General features: G+C 38.2%; 1 protein-coding gene across 4 annotated transcripts in view; it reads right to left on the reverse strand.

Moving 5' to 3' along the window:
* LOC134224477 (homeobox protein extradenticle) overlaps positions 1–24,230 on the reverse strand; it is a 118,235-nt gene that overhangs the window by 83,118 nt on the left and 10,887 nt on the right. For all 4 annotated transcript variants that reach the window (XM_062703838.1, XM_062703836.1, XM_062703839.1 and 1 more), the window contains exon 2: positions 2,997–3,248. In XM_062703838.1, coding sequence (XP_062559822.1) covers positions 2,997–3,243 — 247 coding nt within the window. In that variant the 5' untranslated portion in view covers positions 3,244–3,248. The remainder of the gene's footprint in view (positions 1–2,996; positions 3,249–24,230) is intronic.

The raw sequence follows: 24,230 nt of genomic DNA on the forward strand, positions 1-24,230 counted from the left end.
TGGTGGAATTCCCGAAGGAGCTCTCGGAGGAATTCTCGTAGGAACTTCTGGGGGAATTTATGAAGAAACTCCCGGGAGAATTTTCAAAGGAACCCCCGGGGGAAATGCCAGTGAAACTATCAGAAAAATCCTCGGTTAAAAACATCTTATAGACAAATCTCGTCTAGCTGAAACCTTTGTAGGGGTATATAGCTGGACCATCGTCATCGTCAGAGGACATCCCGGAGAATTCTCTGAGGAGCTCCCAGAGAAATTCTTGGAGGAGCTTCTGGGTGAATTTCTATATAAATTCCTGAAGAAAACTAAATGAATTCCAGAAAGTAAGCCTGAATGAATTCCCAGAGGAAATTCTGGAGAATTTCCCGGAAAAAATTTCAGAGGAACCACCGTAGAAACTGCCGATAGAACTACTGGAATAATTCTCGGAGGAAATCCTGGAGGAACTCTTGGAGGAACTGCCGGTGGAACTCCTGGAAGAATTCCGGAGGAGTTTTTGGAGAAACTCCTGGAGGATCTCCCAGTGGAAATCTTGATGTTTTCACCGGAATTCTTTCAGGATTACTTTGGGAATTAATCTAGGAATTCCTCCGAAAATTTCATTTTCGGTATAATTTCTGTATAAATGTTCGGTGGAATTCCAGGAGAAATTCTTTGAAATTTTCACAAGAAATTATTTGAAACGTTCAGGGAAAATTTTATGGAATTTACACAAGAAATTCGGAGATTTTTGCGAAATTCTCAGGAATGTTTACTGGCAGTTCTGCGGAATTTCCACGGAATATTCTTAGGAATAGGTGCAATTTTTCAGAAATTTTTATGAGAAAGAGCACGAAGAATTATCGGAAGAATTCCCTGCAGAACTTATAAAAGAGCTAGTGGAAGATTTCTTGGAGTAAATAATGGGGAAATTTTTGGATTAATTCCAGGCGAAATTAATGGTGAAATTCCTGAAGACATTGCCGAAGAAGTTGCTGGAGGCATTCCTAAAGAATTCCTGATAGAACTTCGAATAGAATGACTGGAGCAATTGTCGAAGGAATTCCTGGAGGAAGCTTGCATATTGTTTTTTTTTCTGCCTGTTTGATAATAAATATTATTTCAGAGCGGATTTGTTTAGAAATTCAAATATTATTATTGTTGGTTAATAAACGCACAACGCGAACGTTGCATTGTGGGCATGAATGCGTCACGTTTATTAACATTGCGTTCTAGTACAAAACGCTGACTTCAACGCCCAGCGCAACGTGCTATTGTGATCCAGCCTTTACTGTTGGTTGTGGATTTCGTTTCAAAGTTTTTGGAACTTAGAAGGAAATAGTTCCAAGCACTAATATTCATGTGTTTTTATAAAACCACTAAAAAACTACGAATTAGAAGAGAAAAAAAAGTTGCCCCCCCCCCTGCTCGAAATCCTGGCTACGCCCATGCGTAAAATAAGTTCCACTGTCGGTGTCACCAGAGTCCAATAGCAACTGAAATTTAGGATCGAAAATGCTGGGTTGGTCACACTTTACACGTACTGGCAGAAACTAAATCTGGAATAAGTTCTGAAAACTCATATGTGAATATGTACATTATGTGAAAGATATTGATTTGAAAAATGTATTGGAGGTAACCACTTTCCCTTTGATGAGACTCGAACCCACGACCATCAGTAGATCGGAGGGTTGAGGGTTCGAGTCCCATCGCAGGGAATATGAGTTTTCAGAACATTGTAAATTAATGTCCAAGTCGGGAGGTGTAATACCCGGAATAAAGGCAATTAACTTTGAACTGGAATAAGTGTTAGTTTGAAATCCTGCAGAACATCGCAAAAGCATACACAAAAGCATAGGCTACACAAGAAAAGAAGGGAAATTTTTATGAACAGCAAACGATTTCGAGGGTTACCAGAAAGGCACTGGTTTTCACCAAAGATCGGTGATAAGGTCCTCTGTTCAATTATATCCATTTTTATCGATTTTCACATGTTGAAGAATTATAAAAGCGTTGTTTATATGCTTGAAATATAACTATTTAATCAACTGGCTTTCGCTGTTTACTGTAATGCTTTCAAATAATTTAGAAATTAGCATATGTAATAAAAACAAAATATTCATTCGCATCACGGTGCTTGTAATGTTGCAATGATGCGTGTGTTTACTTGATTTATAAAACAATCAGTCGTGAAAAAACAGGAAATTTTTATAAATAATTTGACAGATAATGGTTGACATGACCCATTAAGGAAGGGGATGAGTAATAGGTAAGTGGTGTCTCACACTATGGCTGACGGGAATTCCTCATTCGTCGTGTCATCATCGTTCTACGGAACTGTCATGATAAGATAAAATATTTCAAACTGTATCAATCAATATAGCATGATGACCAGGGGCATCATCAGCAGACATCATGTAGGTTTACAACTTTTTATTCTTCAGACATGGTTTGATGGTGTATTCAAAATCATGGAGAGCTTTGCAACGTTTCAAAAACAGCAAAGTTCTTTTTAATTTGAGGACTACATAAAACTCGCGTTGAAAAAAAATGTATAAATACTCATAAGTCAGCTAATTCAAATATTGATGATAACTTCGTATAGCCCCCATGCGCGAGTGAATATCATTATATGCATAAGTTAATAATTTCAGGATTATTGAGAAATTTCATAAAATTTAATTATGATTACGTAGAATGACGAACTGCTCAGAATTAGGAACAGTCATGATACTTTTTTCAAAAATTGAGTCGTATTTATACTGACTGTACATTAAAAATAAGCAAAGTATTGCGGTATATCAGGGATGAACCAAAATGCATAGGTGAAGTGGCCCCAAAACGCTCCTAAATATTCGGTATAGGATATGTTGTTTCCATATCCTTTTAGTAAGTACAACAAAAATCTTTACCATCATTCAATAATCAGTGTTCTATAAATATTTTACGGTTGTGTAAGGAGCGCTAGTATTTAGCCAAACGGCTCGGCTCACGCACATCATGACTTCTTTTCCACTAACCTGTTTTCTCTTTGATCTCGCACAGCACCGCAAACAGGACCGGCTTCATCCTGTGGCAGTTGAGTGTGTGCTTTCGTGCTTGGGCCTCGTCCAGCGATTGGTCCGTGATGTTCATGATCTGTTGGAGGATTTCGCCGATGTCCTGCTTGCGGGGGTCGTTATCTACCGTTTGGCCATCGTTCGTCGGCATGCCGTAGTTCGGTGGCATCAAGCCACCGTGGCTCATCATTCGGTTGGGATCCTCCATTTAATCTGCCAAAAAGAGAATATTTGAACATGAACAATAAGATGATAATGGTTCATTTATTTTGGAGATTAGATTTGCAATGGTAAACTGCTTCTTCAACAACATTACCCATATTCCAAATTTTCTGACACGCAATTGCGATTGTAGCTTTCTTTCATAATTGAGAACTCTGCTCGTTGAGAGCACTTATTGATTATTTGAAGAACTTATTCCTAAATAAAAATATATTTATAGTACCTTATCCACAAATGTATCACACCATCACAAAATTCTAACATGGGCTATCGAAAAGTATTTAAGATTGGATTTTAAGACTTTATGAGGATATGTGGAAAAGGAAATCTCGGCAGGAAAATCTTGTACATCTGCATGGGAGAAGCATTTTAAAATTTTTTTATTAGTACTTACTTCTAAAAAAATTCTAGGAAATAATTTAACAGCAACAAGGGCGAATTTTCCAAACATGCACACAACTCAATAAGAACCTATTTTTATAAATCAATTGCATTTCCTGCACACCATGCTATAACATTCATGTTGACCCAAATAAAATCAGTTAAAATTTAGAACAATATCAATAATGAACTTGCAGCTTTTGAGTCATTTTACAACATTGCATTACCACAACTTCTCAAAATATTATATCTTGGCGGTAAGATGCACGGCTACAAAGCAAGACCATGCTGAGCGTGGCTGGGTTCGATTCCCGGTGCCGGTCTAGGCACTTTTCGGTTTTGAAATTGTCTCAATTTCCCTGGGCATAAAAGTATCATCGTGTTAGGCTCACGATATACGAATGCAAAAATGGTAACTTGGCGTTAATAACTGTGGAAGAACTGAATGAACACTCAGCTGCGGGGCGGCAATGTCCCAGTGGGGGTTGGAATGCCAATGAAGAAAAAAAGAAAAACCTTGCGAATAGCAATTACTATATATGTTCGAATTATGATATGTTCCCTATTAACTAATAAGCCGCATGTCAATTAATTATAAAACTCCAAGAAACATGTCAAAATTGCTGAAGAGTCAATCTCATTGATGAACGTACACCCCTTGTAGATCAATCACCGAGAAAGCACGCGAAGAGATTTTCATCGCCTCAATCGGAATATTAATTATATGTAAACAGCAGTAAATCATTTCGCCATTTCGGACATATCTTGATGGGTAACTACGCTTCCTCAGTTAGACCAAACCGAACCGAATAGCTTATCAACAATTAACCTGAATATCAATCAACCCACCCGGAGCAAAGAAGTAAATTTATCGCATATGCTTCTGCGCTATGCCAAACGGCCGCCCACGGAAAGAACACTGAATGAAAAAATCGTTTTGTCCGGTGCTGACAGATAAATTACATCCATCAATTACCTCCAGCAATTAGCATTTACGTAAGCCGTCACACACTGGTTCAGAAGCCCCCAAAACGTGCGTTTTTTAGTTTTCGACCTGAAAACTACATTTTAGAGTCATGATGTCTTCAGAAGAGTTGAAGGATATTTCTTGGGCTTGCTTTTGATAAGAAAATATCAATGATCTATCCACCTTGAAGGGCGGTAAGGAATGAAAAATTTACGCAGATGTACAAAAGCAGTGGTTGTTCTCTGCAATGTTATAAAGAATGTGAATTGGAACATCTTTTCTGAAGACACAATATTTGACAAACGGTTTTGTAAGGAATTAGAGCACGTTTTGTATGAATGATCCCCAAAAATCATATTTTTAGCATAACTTTTTAGAAAATGATTTTAGCACTATGGTTTATTTTAGAAAGTTGTGCATAATGACAAAAAACATGTTTGTCTAGAAGACTACTTTGATCTATCTTGAAACCTGTCAAAGTTATTAAGGAATCTTTAGAAAAAATAGTCAATTTTCACATCAACACACCATGAAAAGCGGCAAGAGGCGGCAAGCCAAACAGCCACCATCTGAAAGATTCGGTTTTAAGCTACCGAATGCACAATGTTTTGTTTTGTTCCGTCGTGTTCCACTATTGTTTTGAATCAACTTAAAATAGTCCTTAATGTACGTTTTCAGTACAACTGTTATGTAAACAATTAAAAAGTGGCTAACATGATTGGTTATTTATTGCATAGTAACAATCTCCATCAAGATGAAACAGCCACATTTAAGACAAACGGCTGTCATTTGTCGAGATTGTAGCCATGCAATAAATAACTAATCATGTTAGCCACTAATGAATCGCCTACTTCGAGCGTGCTTACAGCGGCACACTAAGAGTTAACTTTCCGAAATCAATATGGCGAAAGGTATCTAAGATTCGATTTCTCAAAATTAAGCACCTTCATCGAAAAAATATTTGATAGGCGACCTTCCTACACAACTGGTACCAAATAGTTTTTCGTGAAAAGTTCCTACTTTTGAGAAATCACGCCTTAGATGCCTTTCGCCATACAAATTTCTGGTGGTTAACTCATGCTGGTTATTTGCGCATATACGATAGCGCCTGGATGTGGCAGCGACGGGTAGAAAATCAGCCACTGCCAATAATTCATTGTTTACGTAACAATTGTACTGAAAAACGTACATTAAGGACTATTTTAATTTGATTCAAAACAATAGTGGAACACGATGGAACAAAACAAAACATTGTGATAAGAAAATTATTTTGAGCTTTTTAGTGGAATGTTTTCACCTGTCATAAGACTACCCAGGTAACCAATAAGCATTAAAGTAAGCACTATAGTAGCATTATACTGGCATTGCATATGCTCCATGCTGTATATAAGCATTTCGAAAACCTGGCTGTTCTAAATAAGCATTCTCAAAGCAATCATGAGATGCATAGTCTTAAAATAGCATTTGGAATGCACAATGTTGTTTTTCGTTAAGTGCAATGGAACAGCTACATTAGTGCCACTTTAAGGCCTTTAGTGTTCATACGTCAAACGTTTTTCAATATGGAACCATATAGCGGGGACTATTTGTCCAATGAACTTACATTTGAAAATAGAAATCGGTACGTGCAGAATGTTTTTTTCTATTCCGACCATTGACAGGAGTATTTGTCATTAACCTAACCCTATCACTTATTACATAGTTTAGCTACATTTTATCATTCCATTGCACTATTTTCGATGGATGCATTAAAGCAGCACTACTGTAGCTGTTTCATTGCAACTGGGTATGACGTTTGTGACGGTTGCATTCTGAGATGAGTTAGATTTAGTTTCAATGTTCCTGAAGGGGATTTTGTTTATGTTGGGCAAAATTATTCTCACTACCATCTCTCTCTTATGGGCCAGCTGGTACGGGCGATGACAACTACAGCGTCGAATGGCAAGAGCGGCGAGTTCGAATCCCGCTCGAAGAAAGTTAAAAAAATATGTTCCATTTCAAATATGAAAATACAATAAAGAGAAAATAATATAAAAAAAAAACTATGTAATAAAAAGAATTGGAAAAAATGCCATTAAAAAAATGTTTTTTCTTGTTTTAAAAATTAAGCATTTATTCAGCATTGCGGATGCTGAATAAATGCTATTCAGCAAAATTTCTACTTTATCGATAAAGTAGGATTGAGCATTTAAGCAGCCATATATTGGGCCAAAACCTGCATTAAAATAGCATTAAAGGCGACTACAGGGCTTATTGGCATTTAATGTTTTGCAGTAAAGGCGCATATAATGCCACTTAAATGCTTTATATAATGCTTATTGGTTACCTGGGTAGTTTATACCATCCCATTGAATTCCACCACTTAATTATATCTTGACAGATACGTATTTCGACCTCAACAGTAAGGCCGTCTTCAGTGTCTCGTACTTGACTCGACTGTGCATTCGGTAGCTTAAAACCGAATCTTTCAGATGGTGGCTGTTTGGCTTGCCGCTTCTTGCCGCTTTTCACGGTGTTTTGATGTGAAAATTGACTATTTTTTCTAAAGATTCCTTAATAACTTTGACAGGTTTCAAGATAGATCAAAGTAGTCTTCTAGACAAACATGTTTTTTGTCATTATGCACAACTTTCTAGAATAAACCATAGTGCTAAAATCATTTTCTAAAAAGTTATGCTCAAAATATGATTTTTGGGGGTCATTCATACAAAACGTGCTCTAATTCCTTACAAAACCGTTTGTCAAATATTGTGTCTTCAGAAAAGATGTTCCAATTCACATTCTTTACAACATTGCAGAGAACAACCACTGCTTTTGTACATCTGCGTAAATTTTTTATTTCATACCGCCCTTCAAGGTGGATAGATCATTGATATTTTCTTATCAAAAGAAAGCCCAAGAAACATCCTTCAACTATTCTGAAGACATCATGACTCTAAAATGTAGTTTTCAGATCGAAAACTAAAAAACGCACGTTTTGGGGGCTCCTGAACCAGTGTGCGTCAGGAGGAATCGGAGGAACTGGCTGTCTCGGCACATATCAGCGTGTACGAAGCGAACCGTGTCCACTTCACGTAGCGGTGGTGAACCGACATGGCCTATAATAAATACAACATCTCATCTCATTATGATAATTCAATCTACTCGGTTCCAATCAAAAATATAATCGCAATCAGTCAGTGGGTTGGGTATTGCTTTATGGTTGCTCACAGTGGACCACCCCCTCTTCCATTGGTAGGTACGCGTTGCCGCTTGTATAGTAGGACGATAGTTTCAAGTCGCGTCAATGCACCGTTAAGTGTAGCTTAATTCAACCCATCGACGATCTTCTCCAAATTAACCTTCATCACCGACTTAACCGTCCGCCAGCCATCGAGGAATGAACCTCTAACCGTCGGGCACCGCCATAACACAAAGCACAGTGGCGGGAATTCAAACAATTTTGAAAAGCTGGTTTGTGAATTTCAGTGGTAATGACGGCAGATTATTTCTTTGTTTTGATGATAATAACATGAATAATTTTTCCCCATCCCGTATCTCCAAAATGTAGCAAAAATGGATCAGCACACAATCATATATTTACCGCAAGATGTAGCTACTTCTTACCCCGGGGCTTAATTTTATGATGCGGTACACTAATTACGTAAGGGATTTTCGGGTTTTTGAACCCGATCCTTCCTTTAATTTTATGTATGAAGCGTGAGAAAATGATAGATCTCATCTCCCTAAGCCGTCTTATGATTAGTGTACGGCTATGAACTCTGGGACTACTATTTATGAACTTTTTGAAAACCATTATCCATATGCTCAAAGGTGTCGATGTGTGAGACGTCTCACTACCCACTTCGCACTACTAACTTTTTACAGTGAGAAGTGAGAAGTGAGACGTCTCCGAAAGGGTCATTTGGCCGAAAGGGTCATTTGGCCAAATAGAACATTTGGCCGAATGGGTCATTTGAGAAGTGAGAAATAGGGTGTGAAAAGTGACTTCTCTCTACTTATTTCCCACTTCTCACTGTGAAAAGGGAGTAGTGAGCCGTCTTTCTACTCACTTCTCACTTCTCATTTTTTTTACAATGAGGAGTGAGAAATTAGGAGTGAGAAAGGAGACGTCTACATTCTTACTCCGCGCGAAGTGAGTAGTGAGATGTCTCACTGCTGACTTCGCATTACTCACTTTTCACATTTAGAAGTGATGAATGAGGAGTGAGAAATGAGACGTCTCACTACTCACCTCGCGCTTCTAACTTTCCACAGTACGAAGTGAAAAAGGAGGAGCGAGAAGTGAGACGTTTACTTCTCACTTTTCACAGTAAGAAGTGAGAAATGAGGTTTGAGAAGTGACACGTCTCACTTCTTACTCCTCATTTTTCACTTCTTACTGTGGAAAGTTGGAAGCGCGAAGTGAGTCGTAAGACGTCTCACTACTCACTTCGTGCTTCTCACTGTTTACAGTAAGAAGTAAGAAAAGAGGAGTGAGTAGCGAGACGTCTCACTCTCACTCCTGATTTCTCACTTTTCAAAAGATCCATTCTGTCAAATATCGTATTCGGCCAAATGACCCTTTCGGTTCGTTCGGCTTAGTGGCATGCGGCAAAATGGCTTTCGGCCGAATGGGTTTCGGCCAAACGACCCTTCCCCGTTTAATGATGCATGGATATATCATTCAAGACTTGATTGATCGGGTAGATCACATTTTCTGTACTCCAGGACGTATTGGAGAACCAAAAAGGTCTGTAGTAGCTTGTAAAAGTAATGAGTGAAATCCTTTCGGCTCAATGGACTTGCTGAGATGTCTAGCGCTGAACGGATACTTCGTTACTTTGAGGGTCTCCAAATAGCCTTGCGTGCAAAGGCGTACGATTGTCAATCCGGAGATGGCGAGTTCTATTCTAGGTCCGGTCTAGGATGTTTTCGATGTGGAACATTCTCGAATACTTGGGCATAGTATATCCAGTGTACTTGCCACACAAGATGCATACTCATACTCATGTTCATACCCGTCCAAACTGTTCTGAAGTACATATCCTCGAATGTATCAGAAAATATGTCTAGAAACAAAATGTCCTAAGCTGAGATATATGTCAAAAATATCCATGTGATCATAATACATAAATCAATTGAGTTTTGAATAATGTATACCATTTCAGGGCCTCCAAAACGTCCTGGAGTTCAGAACATGCGATCTATCCGATCAACCAAGTCCTGAACGAAGTTTCCTTCTCCTTCTTATTTTTCTTTTTCTTTTTCTTCTTCTATGGCTCTACATTCCAACTGGAACTTGGCATGCTTTTCAACATAGTATTCTAATAGCATTTCCTCAGTTATCAATTGAAATTTCCTCCAGGGACTCCTTCGGAAAACTCTTTGGAAAGGCCGTCATTAATTCATCCAGAAATTCCTTCGGAACTTAGTAAGACCATACAAAATTCAGGTAGAAATGTTTTTCGGAAATTGTTGGTGAACTTTTCCCTGGAATTTATTAAACAATGAAATAGGCAATCCTAAAGGAATTTTCGGAAGGATTTATAATGGGAATATTAAAGATATTTCCAGATGAATTTTTCGAGGAACTCTTGAAGTAATTTCTAAATTATTCATAATAAAATTGATTAATGAATTTCTGGAGAGATTACCGAAAGAAGTTCTAAATAAATATCCGAAGTTGTTGAGGAGTTTCTAATTAAAATTTCCTTAAAAATATCTGAAAGAGTTCCTAATTCAATTTGCGCAGGAAAAAGAAATTCTACTGAAAAGTTTTCCGTTGGAATTCAAAACAAACTTCCAATGGATTTTACAAAAGAATTGCCATTGTAATTCTTAAAAGAATTTGTAAATTAATTTTCGAAAGAATCCGTAGAATAATTTCCGAGAGAATTTCTGTAGGAATTTTCGAGGATATTTTGAAAGGTATTCCCGAAGGCAAATTGAAAAATGGAATTCCGAAAATAAATTGGAGGATTCCATTAAAATTATAAGAAAATTTCGAAAGTCAATCCGAAATTGCTTTACGATTTTTTGTAGGAATTTCTTCATGTTTCAAGAATTCTGCCAGTACTTTCTTAAGATACTTGATGGGCTACAGCTCTTCGATGAACCTACGCCGAATGGAGTATCCTTCTCCACTGGACTCGATCCTGGGCCAATCGCTTCCAGTCGCCCTGAACATTGAGCGCCCTCAGGTCCTCTTCAACTGCAAAAAGCCATCGTGTACGCGGCCTTCCACGAAGCCTGTGGCCTCTTCCGGGTTCTCTACTAAATATTATCTTCGCTAGACGTTCTTCCGGCATACAAACAACGTGACCAGCCCACCGTAGTCTGCCGTGTTGTATAAGCTTAATAATATCCAGCCCTTTATACACCTGGTACAATTCGTGATTCATGCGACGCCGCCAGATACCGTTCTCCTGTTTACCGCCGAGTATTGTCCGCAGCACCTTACGCTCAAACACTCCGAGAGCTCTCCGATCAGCCTCCTTTAACGTCCATGTCTCATGGCCGTATAAAGCCACCGGAAGAATCAGAGTTGTATACAGCGCGAGTTTTGTTTCCGTTTGCAGACTACGGGACTTAAGCTGGTTACGAAGTCCGTAATAAGCCCTATTTGCAGCTGCAATACGCCTTTTCACCTCGCGGGTAACATCATTATCGCACGTCACTAATGTTCCAAGATACACAAATTCTTCTACCACTTCAAATTTTTCACCATCCAGCACTATTTCGCTACCACCACCACTAATGAACCCACGTTGATTGCCAGCGACCATGTACTTCGTTTTGCTGGTATTGATCGTGAGTCCAATCCTCGCTGTCTCCCTCTTAAAGGCGCAAAAGCCTCTTCCACGGCACGGCGATCAATTCCGATAATATCGATATCGTCCGCAAATCCCAGGAGCATATGCGATTTTGTGATAATGGTACCGCTTCTTTGCACACCAGCTCTCCTAATCGCTCCCTCGAGCGCTATATTGAACAGTAGGTTCGAGAGTGCATCACCCTGCTTTAATCCATCTAAGGTAACAAATGACGTCGATATTTCATCCGCAACCCTTACACTTGATTTCGATCCGTCCAACGTTATACGAATCAGCCGTATCAGTTTCGCCGGAAAACCATGTTCAAGCATAATTTGCCATAATTCATTCCGTTTCACTGAATCGTACGCCGCCTTGAAATCAATACCGCCAGTTAAGGGTTGTGTACTTAGCTGGTAGTGCAGCCTGGGCACTGTTGTCCTTCTGACATCAGCTAGAGTGAGAAGGTACGCCTCGAGCGTCTGTTCACCAGGAGGTGCGGCTCAAATAGCGTCTGCCTGGTATCCAGCGGCTGATTAACGAAATGCTGTATCGCGTCAGCTATACCTAAGGTGGCAGCCCCATCATCGCGATGCAGGTAACGCGACCCCGGTAAGGTAGCTTACTGAAGCCTCTCAAATACCACGAAAAATGGAGATAGAAGAAAAAGAGAACGTTATTTTTGGCAATCGACCCGGAAACGAAATAAGGACTTTCTCAAGAAATCCTTTCGAAAACTCTAGTAAGAATTTCTTGGTGTTCCTTTCTCCAGGAATTCTTTCGAAAATTCTTATAGGAACTCTTTCGCTCATTCATCCGGATTTTTTTAGCAACTCTTCCAGGAATACCTTTGGACCTTCGGAGATTCCTTTTTAAATTTCTCTGGAGTTCCCTTTGGGCATTCTTTCGGGAGTCCTTTCAGAAAACCCTTCATAAACTTTTCCAGGAATCCTTCGAAAATTTCATTTAGAAATCATTTTGAGAATTCCTTCGAGAAATCTTCAGAAATTTCTTACGAAATTCCTAAAAGAAATTCTTTTCAATTTAAATAATTTTTCGGATGAATTCTTGTAACAAAATTTCCAGAATATTTTGTGCAGGCGTTTCGAAAGGAATATTACGTTATTTTACTAAAGGAATCTCTGAAGAAATTTGCAAAGGCTTTTTGGGAGGTTTTACGAATGAATCCCTGAAGGAGTATTCAAATGATCTACTGAGAAAATTTTATAAATTATTCCTAGAGGGGCTCTCGAAAGAATATCTGGAGGATTTTCTTCAGAAATTTTAGAAGAATATTTTGGAGGAATTTCAAAATGTATTTCAGCAGTAATTTTCGAATGAACTCTTGAAGGAATTCCCAAAGAATAATCCTAATAGGTTTTCGAGAAAAAAATTCTCAACGAATTTTTGATTTAATTTCCTGTTGTTGCTGAATGAATTTCCTGAATAATTTTAAAGGATTCCACGAAATTGTCCAACAATAAGAAACGTTGAAATTTTGCATTTTATGGCATTTAATTGGAATTTGAGACAATTTTTGCTATGTGTGTTCGGCATTTGAGCCAAAATTTGACAGAATAAAAAGTACCTATTGATAGTTACAATCAATAAAATATGATTATCAAGCACTTAGCACTAAGTTGTTTTCTTGCGCTACCTGATGGGAACAATAGATCTATGAATATATTTTGATTCGTTTGCCATAAAGACCTCCGAAGTGAAAAATGTGCTTAAGTATAATATGTAATATTGGAATTTTCATATAAATTTTTGAATTTCTACAGGAATTCATTCGGAAATTACTTCAAAAACTCCTGCAAGAATTCCTTCAGGAATATCTGAAGGAATCTCTTCGGGAATTCTCCTGGGAATTTTTCCGGGAATTCCGTCGAAAATCCGAACAGTAGTAGAACAAAATACTGTTTTGAAGGCATACCTTCAGAAATTCCTCCAGGAGTTGCATCGTTAATTTCGCTAAGTAATACATCGAAATCTCCTCCAATAATTCATTACTAAGTTCCTCAAGAAGTTTCTTAAAAAATACTCCGCAAATAAATCTAGGCATATCTCCAAAAAAATCTTTAGAATTTTTCCGAATTTTTTTCTTTAGAAAATTTTCAGAAATTCAGAAATTCTTCCAGATGTTCCATTCCCTCGGCTACCGTATTTCAGCTGAAATTTCTTTCAGGAATTTCCGAACGAATTTCTTAAGAAATTTTCTGAGCAATTTCTCTGTACATTCCTTCGGAGTTTCTTCTAGGAGTTCATCCGGCAAACTACTTAGAACAACGATTCTCAACCTTGGGTACATGTACCCCTAAGAGTACCTTTGCTGGCCCCAGGGAGTACCTTGGACAACAATGCGTAATAACGGATAATTGTTATTTTTATTATTTCAAAACGTTGTCTCAAGTACATAATATGCATAACGATCAGTAAATTTTGCCTCTCTATCACCCGACCACTACTTCATCTTCACTGACAGTCTAAGCTCTCTGGAAGCCATTCAGTCTGTGAAGCCAACTAAGCACTCAGCGTATCTCCTGACTAGGATTAGGAAAGGATTGAGAGCTTTATCGAAACGCTCCTACACCATCACATTGGCCTGGGTCCCTTCGCATTGCTCAATTTTGGGTAATGAGAAAGCGGACTTCTTGGCTAAGACTGGTGCTCTACGAGGCGATATTTACGAGCGACAAATCGCCTTCTATGAATTTTTCGCATTGGCACGCCAAGAGACCTTGACAAGTTGGCAAAAAAAATGAGGAATGGGCAGATGGGTAGATGGCTACATTAAATTTTCCCACAGGTATCGAAGAAACCGTGGTTCAAAGAGTTGAACATGGATCGCGATTTCATTCGCGTCATGTGTCGCCTGATGTCTTATCATTATGTACTAAACGCGCACACTTTCCGTATTGGGCTTTCAGAAAGCAATCTATGTGTTTGTGACAACGGCTATCAGGATTTAGAACATGTCGTGTGGGAATGTGACGAACATCGTGAAGTAAGATCTGAGCTGACTGACACTCTCCAAATCCGAGAAAGACGGCAGAAGCCCATTAGAGAGGATCTGGCATGCCATGATATCGATTACATGCAACTTATTTATTTGTACTTGAAGCGCATTGATGTTAGAGTTTGATTATAGCTCACACCACGTCCATTGTAACTCCTATTCAACTATCAAAATCTCGTCGTAGTATCATTTCCAAAAAAAATCCTTATCCTTATCCATTCTCTACAACAACACCACCATAAATTCTCACGACTCCCTATCCATCCTATTCAAAAAAAATTTAGTCCCTAACCTCGGCTCAACCGCGAGTGTTCCGGTTTCCCAAAGTTTCCCAAAGACTCAGAATAAAATTGTAAAAATGTACAAAAAAATATGTTGGCTCCGTTATGCCCTATAGTGAATGAACATTAAAAATAAACGCAATACAAAAAAAACAATCAGTAAATCAAAGTATATTGATTCCTGCCCTCCACAACTAGCACAGCGTAAAAATGTCTGTGATGATGATTTTTTTTTTTTTTTTTTTTTTTTTTTTTTTAACTAATTTTATTTGCTAATTATCTAATACATGCATTTATCTCTTAGACTAGGTGTTCCGTGTTTTCTTAACACTATCATCCTTATTTGCTATGTCACGCTTTTAGTTATTATTAATACATTTCAATTGCCTCTGGCAGTTAGAATTTTTCCTCTGGTTGAATTGAACCATGTAGGAATTACAATGTTGTCAACTTAAACTAAACTTAACCTATTTTATACTAAGGGTACAAGGGTTAATCGTTGCAATAGAAGATTGCAACGATTTTTATCTAAAATTGGAAATTATTTTGTTGGACATTTGTTGCAATGTCTCAATATTAGAAATTCTATGAAGTTCATTGGTACTATACCACGGAGGCAACTTCAGAATCATTTTCAAAATTTTATTTTGAATCCTCTGGAGTGCCTTCTTTCTGGTATTGCAGCAACTAGCCCATATTGGCACAGCATACAACATGGCAGGTCTAAAAATTTGTTTGTAAATCAAAAGTTTGTTCTTAAGACAAAGTTTTGATTTTCTGTTTATAAGTGGATATAGGCACTTAATATATTTGTTACATTTGGCTTGAAGGCCTTCAATGTGATTTTTAAAAGTTAATTTTTGATCTAGCAGAAGTCCTAAATATTTAGCTTCGCTAGACCAATTAATTGGAACCCCATTCATAGTGAGTCTGTGATGATGATGATGATGATGATGATACTACCAACTATTGTAGCAAGGCACCTGCCAGTAGCACTGGTCATATCTGGCAAACGATTTGATATTTTGTATTATTGTTTGTATTTCATCAAACTCTTGTATGAAGGGCCAAAAGTGGTTGGGGCCCTCGTTTCCCGGTGTAAGAAGCGGCTAGCTCAGGGGTTCTTTCCAACAAGGTCGGCGTACTCGGGAAGACACACAAAACAAATACCAACAACAAATGAACAAAGTGGACCAAGACCGTCTATCAAGATAAATAAATAGATATAATAATTTAAATAGTACATAGATTTAGGGGTTAGGGAAGGGCTTGAAGGATGCAGGCTTGTGAATGAAGGGGCTGTCGCACTAGGTAGTGGCGTCCATCTTGGTGGGGGCATGCAGTCCTTAGAGAGACGGGGAGATTCGGGTTACCTTGGAGGCGGGCTGGCTGCAGGGTATTCTGGGTGGTTTGGAAGCTCTGTCCCGACATTCCTCGGGCTCGGACACGGGATAGTGGCTCATCAGATATTGGGTACTAGTGAGCGGGGAAACCCGCGGACCTCACTAGCCCCTCACCACCAAAACGTCCACCACTACTATCCGTGGCGTGTGGCTTGGCAATGGCGTACGGCTCAAGGACCACTAGCTCGGGACTCGCCGGAACCTCCCTTAAATTTTTCCACTCCGGTATGCTGGAATCGAACACTTGATCCCGGGGATTCTTCATCAAACCCCCAATTATCGTCACACGGGTCCACTTTTCTCGCAGCTCGATCTTCCTTGTCACCTCTTTCCCGATCACTTCTCCACTGTCTTTCTCCTTCCTTCCACCTTCTCTCCTCTCCGCTCTTCCTTTCATGCCATCAGTATTCGCTGATCTCTTCCCTCTGACATCCAGACAGGCAACATTGTAGAATAATCGTGGAAGGGATAGGAGTGGATGGGATGTGAACAGTTTTTTTTAATCGATTGTTTTTTATGCTCATTTATTTCTGAATCTATAATTTAATTTAAGTTGAAGTTATTAAGTTACTCTACATAATTATTATCTCAGTTACCATGGTCTGCAAAATCAGATTGTTTACCGGATTGACCCAATAGATGGGGAGAAGAGCCTGCCATTCGTTCACGAAGTGTTAACAAAAGGAAGTTGGCAATCCCACTCTTCCTATCCAAATCGCTTCAATCGGGTTCCTGATGGTTCTTTTTATATAGATATCTATAACATTATTGCATAATGTAATTTTTTTTTAACAAATTTCCCTTTGTGAATAATGCATAGTTTGTCCTGGATGGTCTCTCTTCAAAACCAGTACGTTTTGAAAAAAGTTGTCTTCAAAAATCGAAAATGTATAAAGGACTGTGCGATAAAAAGCCAAAAGGATAAAACGTCTAATGAACAAATTTTAAAAATCTTCAATTTCACGAGTCCCACAAACCTCTTTTTAAGTGGCTCAAAAGCCGCCTTTCAAGAGGCGTGGAAGCCTACTTTCAAGAGACTCGTATGCTTTATTTCAAGAGACTCGAAAGCAAGGCTTGGAAATATTTATTATTTTTTCAGGAGGTTTGAAAGCGTATTTTCAAGAGGCTCGGAAGCCTTCCTTCAATAGGCCAGGTACAAAAGAACTTAGCTAGCGTGTGGCTCAACGTTATAGGCATCGAACCGTGCATTTCGACACTTTATTGTTGGTTTAGTTTTATCTGTTTAAATGTAAGCTAAATAAAAGCTAAAGAAATGTATTTGCACCTGCTCTGATCAATCACGGAGTAGCAACCATTGATACCGTTTTGACTCGAAGTTCGGACACCTAAGCACTGCTGAATTTTTAGTTCAATATTTCAAACGGAATTAAATACTTGACACTAAGTGGTGCCACACCCTGTCAAGATTAACTTATCAAATTTGCTGTAGTGTACTGAAAATGACATTTAGTATGCACGAAATAGCCAATATAATCGAAAACATTGAACATCGCTTGCTTCGAAATCCGGACACAGTATGAGGGATGCTTCGAATACCGGACAATTTTGCTTCGAATTTCCGGACACTTTGAGTTTGGCTATATTGATTCTCAAATTTAATAATAATAAATAAAAGACGACTAGCATATAGCATTCATATTTCTCGATTAATATAAACCCGTAATTTAGGGTCTTTATACAGATTTGTAAGGAAATCTAGCATCCCCCCGTTGTATGTACCATTCGAAGTTTTTGATCCGTGATTTACCAGGACTGCCAAAAAACAGTAATTGAAACCAAGCATTCATCTGCAATATACAACATTGGGAATCTAATAATTTCACCCGACCCCTCCCCCCTTAAGCTAGAACCCTTTTTGGACACTTGACGTGTGGGCAATGAAATATTTTCAACACTGGAGTGGAGTCTCTCAAACTCAACGTGGATAAGCTGCAATAGATCATAAGAAGGATTAGATGACCAAAATTCTTTTCTAATGAATCATGTCAGAAATAATTATGATTAGGGGGAACTGGGAAACGATTGAAATAATTAATTCATAAAATAATATATTTACTTAAGCTAGTTTTACGAACATTTTTTTTTTTACAAAGATGTGAATGATTAAAAAATACTTTTGAATACATACAAACTTCCACTAGAAACTGAAAACAAGTTTTACTACTTGTGTAAAGTAATTAATAAACGGATACCACTTGCAATATGTGTAAAAGTATGTATCGATAAGCTAAGAGTAAGCTCTATTCCTTTTGAGGTGTAGCAACTCAAATCCAATAAAATTGTAACTATTCTTGCTTATTACGAATTATTTCAATTCAATAAGCTTAATTGATAAACAGTTATTTAACGTCCCTTCAGCATGCCCGGAAATCGAAGTAATTCTAAAAACTTGCCTCGAAGTCCGGACATTACGGACGTTGCAAATGATAGACTATAGAAATTATGAGCTTAGTTTTTCTAATGTTGAGTCTTAAGCTGCATCCTAAGAAAAACGAAATGTACCGTTGATTATGACATGCCTTTGATTTTTACCTCTAATTTTCAAGTTTTTCCCACAGATCACGGATTACTTACATTTGTTAAAATGGTTTCAAGTCTAAGAATCGTTCCCTGCATTGATAACCCAAGAAAAACTTGTCGAGATGGTAAATAAAGTCGAATAACAACAGAAGTGTCCGGATTTCGAAGCGTCCGGCAATTCGAAGCAAAACGGTTTATACAGTCAGTCTAAGCTAAGCTACACTAAATAAATGTATGATTTTGTTGAGACAATTATGTTGAGCTTTTTAGTGGAATGTCTTCACTTGTCATAAGACGAGTTTGTACAATCCCATTGAATTCCACCACTTAATTGTATCTTGGCAGATACGTATTTCGACCTCAACAGTAAGGCCGTCTTTAGTGTCTTCAGTGTCTTCGACTTAAGTCGAGTCAAGAACGAGACACTGAAGACAACCTTACTGTTGAGGTCGAAATACGTATCTGTCAAGATACAATTAAGTGGTGGAATTCAATGGGATTGTACAAACTCGTCTTATGACAAGTGAAATGTATGATTGTGTGTTTGCCAAAACATCAATTTAGAGAAATTGAGTAATTAAAATGTTTAACTTTCTAATAGTAAGGCACGACGTACTCAATGGCACAAAACTGAATAAGACTCTGTAGCGTAAAAAAAATTAAATGCTTTTGTCAAAAAATTAAAAGAAACCGATGATGAATTAGTTTGTAGCTAAGTGTGATAGTGTTAATTACTACTGGTGAATTACTGACCTTGAGCCGAAACAAGCGAAGAAAACAGAACAAAAAATGGAATAGATTTTCTGCGACTTTCGGCCACTGAGCAACGGCAAACAGCAGGTATGTACATATTTTTCACTTTATTAATTTTGTTGCCGGTGCTGTTCGTGGTCGGTGTGCTCTTTTGCAGATCTCTATGCGCATCAGCCTCTTAGCTCTCTAAAAGGTGTTGTTTTCCTCCCTCTAAATTGGATTACAAAACTTAGACCCGGCTTAACCCATTAAACTTGGGACTTTCGTACATTCTGCAGGCGGGCACATGGTGCGAGAGTTTTATATCTATTTATTTACTTTGAAGTTTTCCGAGGCGGGTGCGTTTGTCTCCTTTTATGATGTTTCTTGTCCCAGATACTACCTGGTAAATATATTTACTTAGTAACACGGGATAGTTTATCTCAGCGTGTTTATTAAATGTCGAAACTGACAACACCTTCTGGATTGGTAAAACAAATAATTGCGCAGTTAGTAATGAAAAAATGATAGAAAATCCCCCGAATGTTCCGTGAATTCTTTTCTATGCGAGAGCAAAATATTTTATTTTTATTTTGATTTAATATTCTTTCTAAGGAATTTTTTATTTTAAAACGAAACCCTTTTGAACGTACTCTGCTTTGCTCAAAATTACTCACTGCAGTTTAAATGCTAAATACGGCGCTGGCTGCTGCAACGTAATTTAAAGATAAACTCCAATGTATTTTCCCTTCAGAATAGACTAACATCAGAGAATACTAACATTTGCCGTACATTTTTAATGTTTCCTATATGAGATCACTCTGAACAAGTTAATTCAAGAAAAGTCAGCTAAAGATTTAGTTTTTAATTTTGAGATTTAGTTTACGATTTTTCAACTTTCGTTGTGACTATTAGATTAGATTAAATATAATCCGACTGTTATAAAAACGGTAAAAAGTAATTGAGATTTCCGCAAAAAAAAACATTATACTCAACTTTGGGGAACTTTGTACTTAAAGTCGATTCCAATTTCAATTCATCTTCTAACCCCCAGTTGAAACAAAAATTCCAGCAAAACGACCCTGCAGTTGACGTACCTGCTCCACTAAGCTAATCCTCTCAAAATCGATGCCTTGCCATCCAGAACCTACAATCCCTACGGGGGTGCCATTTCTTGACTCGGTAACCGTGGTGGTTGTCGTTTACCTGTCTTTCAAACTGTGCTTTCATATTTTGGTGCGAAATTTGCCTTGCCTCTTCGTGTGACAGCATAAACAAATAAAATATGCTGCTTTACGACATCGGGTTTGCTGTAGCGATAAAGTTGAACACTTTATGAGCACCTTGGCGGCGGCAGTAGCAATACTGATGTTTACCAGCTTCGCATTAGGACTAGAGGAAGGCTCTGTGTGTACCGTCAGTGTATCAACTGTAGCGGAAGATGAGAGAGAAGCTTGCAGGTTGAGCCAAAGTTTGGCCTCAACGAAACGGCCTCCTGCCAATGATCTGTCGAAATGTAATTTATTGATATAAACAATGAAAGTGCTACTTCCCGGAGGTATCTCGTTCCATCTTTTCGACTGCTCGGTTTAAATTATTCATCCATTTTGACTAGTTATATTTCGTTACTCTGCGCGCTCGATGTCGTCACTTGCCGCTCCGGCCTCGGCCTCGAAGGTAAGCCGTGGCCAAGGGCGACGAGGCATGGATGCGCTTCTAACAAACGGAAAGGAGCAGAGGCACGAGAAACGACGATAAAGATCCGTGCATCCATGCCTGGACTGAGGGGAACAACGTTCTCGAGCGTTGATGCGAGGGGAGCGAGATGTGAAGAAGAAAAAGTCAAATATATTTATAGGGGAGTACAGAGGCAACTATCATTGGCAAGTGTGAAAAAATCACCCACACAGTGACATCAGATCGTACAGGAATGGCCATGGGCGTATCTTTTAGGTTGTACGGGGCGATTCACCATAAGGGTTTTTCATTATCAGGTGAAAATAGTCATATCGGTGGTTTCCCTTTAAGCCTTTTCTACATGCACCAATCACCTTCCATATCACGGTTGGCTTCTTTGTTTTAACATTCACGACAAATAACATCCGAAATATTAAAAATTGTGACCGGAAAACTCATGGAGGCAAAACGCGTTAAAGCTAAATTGGGAACAACGCACAACCTATCGGCTAATCGTGGAGACGCGTGGTATATCTTAGATAAGCGCCGTTCAAGTAATGTAAAACTAAACCATTGCCAATGACAACAACATTGTCCTCTCTTGTAAATGTCAGGACAAACTCCTCAAACTGCACCAGAATAGGACAATGATTGTTCACCGCGCATCTAGAGAAGTTGTTCAGGGTTGTTACGGAGATCAGAACGCGTCGGCTCAGGAGGCACGTTCCCCTCAATTTGGGAGATTTGTGCCATCGAATTCGCGCCAAATGCGCGCGACCCAGAAAGAGATTCTAAGCAAATATACGTGAAATATCAATTTTGTTTACCACAATTTACTTAACGTCTTCTCTTCAAGTTTGTTTTTATAATATTACTGATTTTAAATATGATTTTCAACTTCAACTTTACACATGTTTGTACCAAATTGAAAACCGGACTAGGTAAATTGCAGTTAATATAACAACCACACTAGCAGTACAGTACTGAATGAGGCTAAGTGAACAAGAACTAAACTGCCAAAATTATTTCAATAAGGACCACTTTTTAGATGATATGATGATTTTGGCATGTTTTGTTCTGATATTGTCATTGGATGATCGAACCTTATGTGATGTTTAAATCAAATTTGATCACAATTGATTATAAATAAAAATTATAAATTGATTATAAATAAATCCGAAACCGCAATTTCTTCTGAAGTTATGAATTATATAACTTCGTTGTTATTATTGATCACTAGACAAACCTGATCACTGTTTGTCTAGTGATGAAATCCAACTACTCTTGGAAATTCTGCAGAAGTCGCTCTAAAATTGTCTGCGGAAATTTTCCGAGAACATTATGTGGAAACTCCTCCGGATTTTCTTGCAAAAAATCTCCAGGGAATTTATGCCGAATTTCATTCGAGAATTTTGTCATAAGTTCTTCAAAAACAACCTGCAGGAAATTTTCAGAGACTACACGAGTGGAAATCCCTTGATCAATTCCTGCGAAAATCGTTCTGGAAATTCTCGCAGAAATTAATTTGTAACTTCCGGCGAAAAAACTTCCTGAAAATCTTTCGTTAAATTCAAGGCGCGATTTTTGAAGATTTTTCTCTCAGATATTCCTGTGATCATCGCTACAGGAATTTATTAGAAAACGAAACATGAATTCTTGCAGAAATTTCTCTAGGAATGTTATGGTAATTCGACTGGATTCTAATTAATACGTGTTGAGTTCTTGGCTTAGCTGTCTTATTACTAACTCGAACGAGCTACATATAATGTTCTTGATCCGACGTTTCGGTCCGGATTTTAGACCTTCTTCAGGGGTAAAGAATTGATCGCTCTTGTCCTAAAACTTTTAGCCTGTTATGTTGTCTGTGTCGGTCGTACATTTGGGAATCGGTATAATAGTGTCTAGTGGACACGGCGTGCACGCAACTAAAAAAACCGTTAAGTTGACATCGGCCCTTAGGGTGAAGAAATTTATTTATTGAATTCCTCATAAAATCCTTGTGGAAATTCCTTAGGAGGTTTCGTATTTTTTCGGTGCTCCAGAAATTACTGCGTTTTTTTTTCAGAAATACCTTTTGAAAATCACATTTTAATGTTTGAACAAATTCTGGCGGAAGCACTAAAATGAGGCATTTGCATAAAATCAAGGATCAACCCTTATTCGGTCTAGATGAATGCCATAAAAACAATATAAAATGTTCAAGTCTATACCCTGGCGAGAAAACTTTCAAAAAAATGATATGATATATCATACTATGTAATTCATTGTAAAAGGAATAATCAATCAGAAACTTATATATGCCTTGCTTGCCGAGAAAAAAACGGGTGCTCATGTTCTTCAACAGACATGTTTCGTATTGCGTTTCACAATGGATAAAAGATGACAACAAGTGGCGCCCCTCTCCTCATAACATTTGTTTATAAGAAGGTTCAAGAGTGTAATCATGACATTCAATAAGATCTTGTAAATATCCGTAAAGAAATGTGAGTAATTGACTTCAGATGTAAATTTTGTTTTCAACAACATTTGCTAACGATAATAAAGCCCATCTAGATGGACATAAAACCAATTTTCAAATAAACGTCCTTAGATCTAGCATTTTATTTGATAAATTTTCACCTAAAACTAAATCCGCGCGAAGCTCTAAAATCGTTATGTAAATTTGAGCCAAATCCGCGAATATCGCGAAATCCGTCGTAACAACCCTGAAAGTTGTTTGACTGGAACCCATCTGGCCAAAAGTCATTTAGCCGAAACGGATTAAATGGCCTAAAATGTCGTTTGGCCGATTCGGTCATTTGAACGAAAAAGTCTTTTTATTTGTCCAAAAAAGCCATTTTTCCAAAAATATCATTTGGCCAAAATGGTAGTTCGGCAGAAAGGGTTATTTGGTCGAACGGGTCATACGGCAGAATGTTCGTTTGGGCGAATAGATCATTGGACGAAAATGCCGTTTGGTCGAAATGGTCTTTTGATGGAATGAGCAAGTTGGCCATAGAGGTCATATGGCCGAAAATATCATTTGGTCGAAAATGTCGTTCATCAGTATGGGAAGATCCATTAATTCCGTAACGCAAAAAATGACCATTTTCAACCCTCCCTCCCCCCTTAGTCACACTTTTTGTATGAATCTCATCTGAAAATTTTGGATGGATCGCACACTTCATATAACCCCCCT

The sequence above is a fragment of the Armigeres subalbatus genome, chromosome 3, assembly GCF_024139115.2.
Source record: "Armigeres subalbatus isolate Guangzhou_Male chromosome 3, GZ_Asu_2, whole genome shotgun sequence".
Lineage (NCBI taxonomy): Eukaryota > Metazoa > Arthropoda > Insecta > Diptera > Culicidae > Armigeres > Armigeres subalbatus.